General features: G+C 45.4%; 1 protein-coding gene across 10 annotated transcripts in view; it reads left to right on the top strand.

Moving 5' to 3' along the window:
• The window catches only part of kmt2ca (lysine (K)-specific methyltransferase 2Ca), a 202,640-nt gene that overhangs the window by 133,550 nt on the left and 59,090 nt on the right, over window positions 1-10,000 (top strand). For 7 of the 10 annotated variants that reach the window (XM_053684190.1, XM_017481966.3, XM_017481974.3 and 4 more), the window contains one exon: window positions 2,509-2,717. In XM_053684190.1, the coding sequence (XP_053540165.1) occupies window positions 2,509-2,717 (209 nt within the window). The remainder of the gene's footprint in view (window positions 1-2,508; window positions 2,718-10,000) is intronic. The other 3 variants (XM_017481991.3, XM_017481945.3, XM_017481997.3) reach the window with 1 other exon arrangement.

Raw genomic sequence — 10,000 nt, 5'->3', positions numbered from 1 at the left:
CAGAGAGAGTGAGAGGGAGGGAGGCAGAGGTGGGGAGAGAGAGGAAGGCAGGGGGAGAGAGGGAGGGAGGCAGAGGGGGAGAGGGGGGAGAGGGAGGGAGGCGGAGGGGGGGAGAGAGCGAGAGGGAGGGAGGCAGAGGGGGGGAGAGGGAGGGAGGCAGAGAGAGCGAGAGGGAGGGAGGCAGAGGGGGGGGGAGGGAGGCAGAGGGGGGGAGAGGGAGGGAGGCAGAGAGAGCGAGAGGGAGGAGGCAGAGGGGGGGAGAGGGAGGGAGGCAGAGAGAGCGAGAGGGAGGAGGCAGAGGGGGGGAGAGGGAGGGAGGCAGAGAGAGCGAGAGGGAGGAGGCAGAGAGGGAGGCAGAGAGAGCGAGAGGGAGGAGGCAGAGGGGGGGAGAGGGAGGGAGGCAGAGAGAGCGAGAGGGAGGAGGCAGAGGGGGGGAGAGGGAGGGAGGCAGAGAGAGCGAGAGGGAGGAGGCAGAGAGGGAGGCAGAGAGAGCGAGAGGGAGGGAGGCAGAGGGGGGGAGAGGGAGGGAGGCAGAGAGAGCGAGAGGGAGGGAGGCAGAGGGGGGGAGAGGGAGGGAGGCAGAGGGGGGGAGAGGGAGGGAGGCAGAGAGAGCAAGAGGGAGGAGGCAGAGGGGGGGAGAGGGAGGGAGGCAGAGGGGGGGAGAGGGAGGGAGGCAGAGAGAGCAAGAGGGAGGAGGCAGAGGGGGGGAGAGGGAGGGAGGCAGAGAGGGAGGCAGAGAGAGCGAGAGGGAGGGAGGCAGAGGGGGGGAGAGGGAGGGAGGCGGAGGGGGGGAGAGAGCAAGAGGGAGGGAGGCAGAGGGGGGGAGAGAGAGGGAGGCAGAGAGAGCGAGAGGGAGGGAGGCAGAGGGGGGGAGAGGGAGGGAGGCAGAGAGGGAGGCAGAGAGAGCGAGAGGGAGGGAGGCAGAGGGGGGGAGAGAGCAAGAGGGAGGGAGGCAGAGGGGGGGAGAGAGAGGGAGGCAGAGAGAGCGAGAGGGAGGGAGGCAGAGGGGGGGAGAGAGAGGGAGGCAGAGAGAGCAAGAGGGAGGAGGCAGAGGGGGGGAGAGGGAGGGAGGCAGAGAGGGAGGCAGAGAGAGCGAGAGGGAGGGAGGCAGAGGGGGGGAGAGGGAGGGAGGCAGAGAGAGCAAGAGGGAGGAGGCAGAGGGGGGGAGAGGGAGGGAGGCAGAGAGGGAGGCAGAGAGAGCGAGAGGGAGGGAGGCAGAGGGGGGGAGGGGGGGGAGAGGGAGGGAGGCAGAGGGGGGGAGAGGGAGGGAGGCAGAGAGAGCGAGAGGGAGGGAGGCAGAGGGGGGAGAGGGAGGGAGGCAGAAGGGGGAAAGGGAGGGAGGCAGGGGGAGGGGGAGAGGGAGGGAGGGAGGCAGAGGGGGGTAGAGGGAGGCAGAGGGGGGAGGGGGAGAGACGGAGGGAGGCAGAGGGGGGGAGAGGGAGAAGGTGTTTAGAGAAAATAAATTGTCATTTCTTTTTCTTTGTACTTAGGGTTGTCATTACTTCCTTTCTATCTCTACTTTATCTTTTCTACTTCTTTTTTCCCCTACCTTCTGTCTTTCTTTCTTTTTTTTTTTTTTTTTAAACACACATTCCCTTCCTCATTTTCATCCTTAATTCCTTTTTTTTTTTATGTCCACACTTGGGTCTTTATTTTATTCCTTGTCTCCTTCCATACTTCTTTCCTTCTGTCACTTTTTTACTTATATTCCTACTTAATTCCTTCCTTCCTTCCTTCCACATTTACATACCGCCTACTTTCCTTCCTTCCTTCGTGATTTGCGTACTTATTTATGATATTAAACGTATATATTAAATAAATATAAATGTAAATTCTTAAAAGCTGTGGATGGAATGAAGACAGTTGTGCCGATCGGATGAAAAGAGAAAGCAGTAGTTCGGTAAGTGTGTTTCCCCTGTACGGATGTATCTTTCCGAGACGAAGACCCCGTCGTGTCGGGGGAAGTTCTCTCCTCTGCTGTTGGTCTGAGGAGACGTGTTTGGTTGAAAGATTCCTCCTCGGCTCCTGCTTTAACACTCGTACACGTGTCGAGTCTCTTCCTGTTTAAATCCGAACTCTGCTCGAGCTCTTTCCTCCTGCGGAGTTGGGTGTGCGTTTGACCCTGAAACATCTCCAGAGTTATGGTGTGTGATGTGAGGGGGATGCGCTGACACTTCTCTCGCTTATTTATATCCGCTATGAGTCACGGCCGAGAGTTTTCTCACTTCCACATGCTCCGTCTGATCAAATCCATCACGCTTCATACGGGATGGGAGTTGTGTGTGTGTAGCGAGGCCACAGAGTCGCCACGCGATTGATTTTTCTCTTTACACACATCTGCTAATCTGTAAATAGCAGCTGATCCTCCAGAAAACACCTCAGAGACTGGGGATGACCTGCACACACACACACACACACACACACACACACACACAGAGTCGTTTGTTCATGGTGTGTAGGATTAGACCATGCTGTGTACATTAACCTGTTCCTGACCTCTGACTGCAGGGGTGTGTGTGTGTGTGTGTGTTACAGATGAGTAAGGTGGTGTTGAGTAAAGGCTGGCGGTGTTTGGAGTGCACGGTGTGTGAGGCGTGTGGACAGGCCAGCGACCCCGGACGCTTGCTGCTGTGTGACGACTGTGATATCAGCTACCACACGTACTGCCTCGACCCGCCGCTGCAGAACGTACCCAAGGGCAGCTGGAAGTGCAAATGGTACGTGCAGACACACAAACGCGCGCGCACACACACACACACACATATATATATATATATATATATATATATATATATATATATATATATATATATATATATATATCACATACATACATACAGTATCTCACAAAAGTGAGTACACCCCTCACATGTTTGTAAATATTTGATGATATCTTTTCATGTGACGACACTGAAGAAATGACACTGTGCTACGGTGTAAAGTAGTGAGTGTACAGCTTGTGTAACAGTGTAAATTTGCTGTCCATCAAAATAACTCAACACACAGACATTAATGTCTGAACCGCTGGGAAACAAAAGTGAGTACACCCCTAAGTGAAAATGTACAAATTGGGCCAAAGTGTCAATATTTTGTGTGGCGCCATTATTTTCCAGCACTGCCTTCACCCTCTTGGGCATGGAGTTCACCAGAGCTTCACAGGTTCCACTGGAGTCCTCTTCCACTCCTCCATGATGACATCACGGAGCTGGTGGATGTTAGAGACCTTGTGCTGCTCCACCTTCCGTTTGAGGATGCCCCACAGATGCTCAATAGGGTTTAGGTCTGGAGACATACGAGTTCATCACCTTCACCCTCAGCTTCTTTAGCAAGGCAGTGGTCGTCTTGGAGGTGTGTTTTGGGTCGTTATCATGCTGGAATACTGCATACTGGTCATGCTCTGCTTCAGTATGTCACAGAACATGTTGGCGTTCATGGTTCCCTCAATGAACTGTAGCTCCCCAGTGCCGGCAGCACTCGTGCAGCCCCAGACCATGACACTCCCACACCATGCTTGACTGTAGGCAAGACACACTTGTCTTTGTACTCCTCACCTGGTTGCCGCCACACACGCTTAACACCATCTGAACCAAATAAGTTTATCTTGGTCTCATCAGACCACAGGACATGGTTCCAGTAATCCATGTCCTTAGTCTGCTTGTCTTCAGCAAACTGTTTGCGGGCTTTCTTGTGCATCATCTTTAGAAGAGGCTTCCTTCTGGAACGACAGCCATGCAGACCAATTTGATGCAGCGTGCGGCGTACGGTCCGAGCACTGACAGGCTGACCCCCCACCCCTTCAACCTCTGCAGCAATGCGGGCAGCACTCATACGTCCATTTCCCAAACACAACCTCTGGATATGACGCTGAGCACGTGCACGCAACTTCTTTGGTGGACCATGGCGAGGCCTGTTCCGAGTGGAACCTGTCCTGTTAAACCGCTGTGTGGTCTTGGCCACCGTGCTACAGCTCAGTGTCAGCGTCTTGGCAATCTTCTTATAGCCTAGGCCATCTTTATGTAGAGCAACAATTCTTTTTTTCAGATCTCAGAGAGTTCTTTGCCATGAGGTGCCATGTTGAACTTCCAGTGACCAGTATGAGGGAGTGTGAGAGCGATGACACCAAATTTAACACACCTGCTCCTCATTCACACCTGAGACCTTGTAACACTAACAAATCACATGACACCGGGGAGGGAAAATAACTAATTGGGCCCAATTTGTGCATTTTCACTTAGGGGTGCACTCACTTTTGTTGGCAGCGGTTTAGACGTCAATGTCTGAGTGTTGAGTTATTTTGATGGACAGTAAGTGTACACCGTTACACAAGCTGTACACTCACTACTTTACATTGTAGCAAAGTGTCATTTCCTCAGTGTCGTCACATGAAAAGATATCATCAAATATTTACAAACATGTGAGGGGTGTACTCACTTTTGTGAAATACTGCATATGTGTGTGTGTGTATATATGTGTGTGTGTATATATATATTATGTATGTCTGTGTGTGTGTATGTGAGAGTATATGAGTGTGTGTGTGTGTATGTGAGAGTATATGAGTGTGTGTGTGTGTGTATGTGAGAGTATATGAGTGTGTGTGTGTGTATGTGAGAGTATATGAGTGTGTGTATGTATGTGAGAGTATATGAGTGTGTGTGTGTGTATGTGAGAGTATATGAGTGTGTGTGTATGTGAGAGTATATGAGTGTGTGTGTGTGTATGTGAGAGTATATGAGTGTGTGTGTATGTATGTGAGAGTATATGAGTGTGTGTGTATGTGAGAGTATATGAGTGTGTGTGTGTATGTGAGAGTATATGAGTGTGTGTGTGTATGTGAGAGTATATGAGTGTGTGTGTATGTATGTGAGAGTATATGAGTGTGTGTGTGTATGTGAGAGTATATGAGTGTGTGTGTGTATGTGAGAGTATATGAGTGTGTGTGTATGTATGTGAGAGTATATGAGTGTGTGTGTGTGTGTGTATGTGAGAGTATATGAGTGTGTGTGTATGTGAGAGTATATGAGTGTGTGTGTATGTATGTGAGAGTATATGAGTGTGTGTGTGTATGTGAGAGTATATGAGTGTGTGTGTGTATGTGAGAGTATATGAGTGTGTGTGTATGTATGTGAGAGTATATGAGTGTGTGTGTGTGTGTGTATGTGAGAGTATATGAGTGTGTGTGTGTGTGTATGTGAGAGTATATGAGTGTGTGTATGTATGTGAGAGTATATGAGTGTGTGTGTGTATGTGAGAGTATGAGTGTGTGTGTGTGTATGTGAGAGTATGAGTGTGTGTGTGTGTATGTGAGAGTATATGAGTGTGTGTGTGTGTATGTGAGAGTATATGAGTGTGTGTGTGTGTATGTGAGAGTATGAGTGTGTGTGTATGTGAGAGTATATGAGTGTGTGTGTGTGTATGTGAGAGTATATGAGTGTGTGTGTGTATGTGAGAGTATGAGTGTGTGAGAGTATATGAGTGTGTGTGTGTGTATGTGAGAGTATATGAGTGTGTGTGTGTATGTGAGAGTATATGAGTGTGTGTGTGTATGTGAGAGTATATGAGTGTGTGTGTGTGTGTGTATGTGAGAGTATATGAGTGTGTGTGTGTGTATGTGAGAGTATATGAGTGTGTGTGTGTATGTGAGAGTATATGAGTGTGTGTGTGTATGTGAGAGTATATGAGTGTGTGTGTGTATGTGAGAGTATATGAGTGTGTGTGTGTGTATGTGAGAGTATATGAGTGTGTGTGTATGTGAGAGTATATGAGTGTGTGTGTGTGTATGTGAGAGTATATGAGTGTGTGTGTATGTGAGAGTATATGAGTGTGTGTGTGTGTATGTGAGAGTATATGAGTGTGTGTGTGTATGTGAGAGTATATGAGTGTGTGTGTATGTGAGAGTATATGAGTGTGTGTGTGTATGTGAGAGTATATGAGTGTGTGTGTGTGTGTGTGTGTGTGTATGTGAGAGTATATGAGTGTGTGTGTGTGTATGTGAGAGTATATGAGTGTGTGTGTGTGTATGTGAGAGTATATGAGTGTGTGTGTGTGTATGTGAGAGTATATGAGTGTGTGTGTGTGTGTATGTGAGAGTATATGAGTGTGAGTGTGTGTATGTGAGAGTATATGAGTGTGTGTGTATGTGAGAGTATATGAGTGTGTGTGTGTGTATGTGAGAGTATATGAGTGTGTGTGTATGTGAGAGTATATGAGTGTGTGTGTGTGTATGTGAGAGTATATGAGTGTGTGTGTGTATGTGAGAGTATATGAGTGTGTGTGTGTGTATGTGAGAGTATATGAGTGTGTGTGTGTATGTGAGAGTATATGAGTGTGTGTGTGTATGTGAGAGTATATGAGTGTGTGTGTATGTGAGAGTATATGAGTGTGTGTGTATGTATGTGAGAGTATATGAGTGTGTGTGTATGTATGTGAGAGTATATGAGTGTGTGTGTGTGTATGTGAGAGTATATGAGTGTGTGTGTGTATGTGAGAGTATATGAGTGTGTGTGTATGTGAGAGTATATGAGTGTGTGTGTGTGTATGTGAGAGTATATGAGTGTGTGTGTATGTATGTGAGAGTATATGAGTGTGTGTGTATGTATGTGAGAGTATATGAGTGTGTGTGTGTATGTGAGAGTATATGAGTGTGTGTGTGTGTATGTGAGAGTATATGAGTGTGTGTGTGTGTATGTGAGAGTATATGAGTGTGTGTGTGTGTATGTGAGAGTATATGAGTGTGTGTGTGTGTATGTGAGAGTATATGAGTGTGTGTATGTATGTGAGAGTATATGAGTGTGAGTGTGTGTATGTGAGAGTATATGAGTGTGTGTGTATGTGAGAGTATATGAGTGTGTGTGTGTGTATGTGAGAGTATATGAGTGTGTGTGTGTATGTGAGAGTATATGAGTGTGTGTGTATGTGTGTGTGTGTATGTGAGAGTATATGAGTGTGTGTGTGTATGTGAGAGTATATGAGTGTGTGTGTGTGTATGTGAGAGTATATGAGTGTGTGTGTGTATGTGAGAGTATATGAGTGTGTGTGTGTATGTGAGAGTATATGAGTGTGAGTGTGTGTATGTGAGAGTATATGAGTGTGTGTGTATGTGAGAGTATATGAGTGTGTGTGTGTGTATGTGAGAGTATATGAGTGTGTGTGTATGTGAGAGTATATGAGTGTGTGTGTATGTATGTGAGAGTATATGAGTGTGTGTGTGTGTATGTGAGTATATGAGTGTGTGTGTGTATGTGAGAGTATATGAGTGTGTGTGTATGTGTGTGTGTGTATGTGAGAGTATATGAGTGTGTGTGTGTATGTGAGAGTATATGAGTGTGTGTGTGTATGTGAGAGTATATGAGTGTGTGTGTGTATGTGAGAGTATATGAGTGTGTGTGTGTATGTGAGAGTATATGAGTGTGTGTGTATGTGTGTGTGTGTATGTGAGAGTATATGAGTGTGTGTATGTATGTGAGAGTATATGAGTGTGTGTGTGTATGTGAGAGTATATGAGTGTGTGTGTGTGTGTATGTGAGAGTATATGAGTGTGTGTGTGTATGTGAGAGTATATGAGTGTGTGTGTGTGTGTATGTGAGAGTATATGAGTGTGTGTGTGTGTATGTGAGAGTATATGAGTGTGTGTGTATGTGAGAGTATATGAGTGTGTGTGTGTGTATGTGAGAGTATATGAGTGTGTGTGTATGTGAGAGTATATGAGTGTGTGTGTGTGTATGTGAGAGTATATGAGTGTGTGTGTGTATGTGAGAGTATATGAGTGTGTGTGTGTGTGTATGTGAGAGTATATGAGTGTGTGTGTGTATGTGAGAGTATATGAGTGTGTGTGTGTGTATGTGAGAGTATATGAGTGTGTGTGTGTGTATGTGAGAGTATATGAGTGTGTGTGTGTGTATGTGAGAGTATATGAGTGTGTGTGTATGTATGTGAGAGTATATGAGTGTGTGTGTATGTATGTGAGAGTATATGAGTGTGTGTGTGTATGTGAGAGTATATGAGTGTGTGTGTGTGTATGTGAGAGTATATGAGTGTGTGTGTGTGTATGTGAGAGTATATGAGTGTGTGTGTGTGTATGTGAGAGTATATGAGTGTGTGTGTGTGTATGTGAGAGTATATGAGTGTGTGTATGTATGTGAGAGTATATGAGTGTGAGTGTGTGTATGTGAGAGTATATGAGTGTGTGTGTATGTGAGAGTATATGAGTGTGTGTGTGTGTATGTGAGAGTATATGAGTGTGTGTGTGTATGTGAGAGTATATGAGTGTGTGTGTATGTGTGTGTGTGTATGTGAGAGTATATGAGTGTGTGTGTGTATGTGAGAGTATATGAGTGTGTGTGTGTGTATGTGAGAGTATATGAGTGTGTGTGTGTATGTGAGAGTATATGAGTGTGTGTGTGTATGTGAGAGTATATGAGTGTGAGTGTGTGTATGTGAGAGTATATGAGTGTGTGTGTATGTGAGAGTATATGAGTGTGTGTGTGTGTATGTGAGAGTATATGAGTGTGTGTGTATGTGAGAGTATATGAGTGTGTGTGTATGTATGTGAGAGTATATGAGTGTGTGTGTGTGTATGTGAGTATATGAGTGTGTGTGTGTATGTGAGAGTATATGAGTGTGTGTGTATGTGTGTGTGTGTATGTGAGAGTATATGAGTGTGTGTGTGTATGTGAGAGTATATGAGTGTGTGTGTGTATGTGAGAGTATATGAGTGTGTGTGTGTATGTGAGAGTATATGAGTGTGTGTGTGTATGTGAGAGTATATGAGTGTGTGTGTATGTGTGTGTGTGTATGTGAGAGTATATGAGTGTGTGTATGTATGTGAGAGTATATGAGTGTGTGTGTGTGTATGTGAGAGTATATGAGTGTGTGTGTGTGTGTATGTGAGAGTATATGAGTGTGTGTGTGTATGTGAGAGTATATGAGTGTGTGTGTGTGTATGTGAGAGTATATGAGTGTGTGTATGTGAGAGTATATGAGTGTGTGTGTATGTGAGAGTATATGAGTGTGTGTGTGTGTATGTGAGAGTATATGAGTGTGTGTGTATGTGAGAGTATATGAGTGTGTGTGTGTGTATGTGAGAGTATATGAGTGTGTGTGTGTATGTGAGAGTATATGAGTGTGTGTGTGTGTGTATGTGAGAGTATATGAGTGTGTGTGTGTATGTGAGAGTATATGAGTGTGTGTGTGTATGTGAGAGTATATGAGTGTGTGTGTGTGTATGTGAGAGTATATGAGTGTGTGTGTGTGTATGTGAGAGTATATGAGTGTGTGTATGTATGTGAGAGTATATGAGTGTGTGTGTGTGTATGTGAGAGTATATGAGTGTGTGTGTGTGTATGTGAGAGTATATGAGTGTGTGTATGTATGTGAGAGTATATGAGTGTGTGTATGTATGTGAGAGTATATGAGTGTGAGTGTGTGTATGTGAGAGTATATGAGTGTGTGTGTGTGTATGTGAGAGTATATGAGTGTGTGTGTATGTATGTGAGAGTATATGAGTGTGTGTGTATGTATGTGAGAGTATATGAGTGTGTGTGTATGTATGTGAGAGTATATGAGTGTGTGTGTATGTATGTGAGAGTATATGAGTGTGTGTGTATGTATGTGAGAGTATATGAGTGTGTGTGTGTATGTGAGAGTATATGAGTGTGTGTGTATGTATGTGAGAGTATATGAGTGTGTGTGTATGTATGTGAGAGTATATGAGTGTGTGTGTGTATGTGAGAGTATATGAGTGTGAGTGTGTGTATGTGAGAGTATATGAGTGTGAGTGTGTGTATGTGAGAGTATATGAGTGTGAGTGTGTGTATGTGAGAGTATATGAGTGTGTGTGTATGTATGTGAGAGTATATGAGTGTGTGTGTATGTATGTGAGAGTATATGAGTGTGTGTGTGTGTATGTGAGAGTATATGAGTGTGTGTATGTATGTGAGAGTATATGAGTGTGTGTGTATGTATGTGAGAGTATATGAGTGTGTGTGTATGTATGTGAGAGTAT

Source organism: Ictalurus punctatus, chromosome 1 (assembly GCF_001660625.3).
Source record: "Ictalurus punctatus breed USDA103 chromosome 1, Coco_2.0, whole genome shotgun sequence".
Taxonomy (NCBI): Eukaryota; Metazoa; Chordata; class Actinopteri; order Siluriformes; family Ictaluridae; genus Ictalurus; species Ictalurus punctatus.
This window is presented reverse-complemented; position numbering and strand designations above follow the sequence as displayed.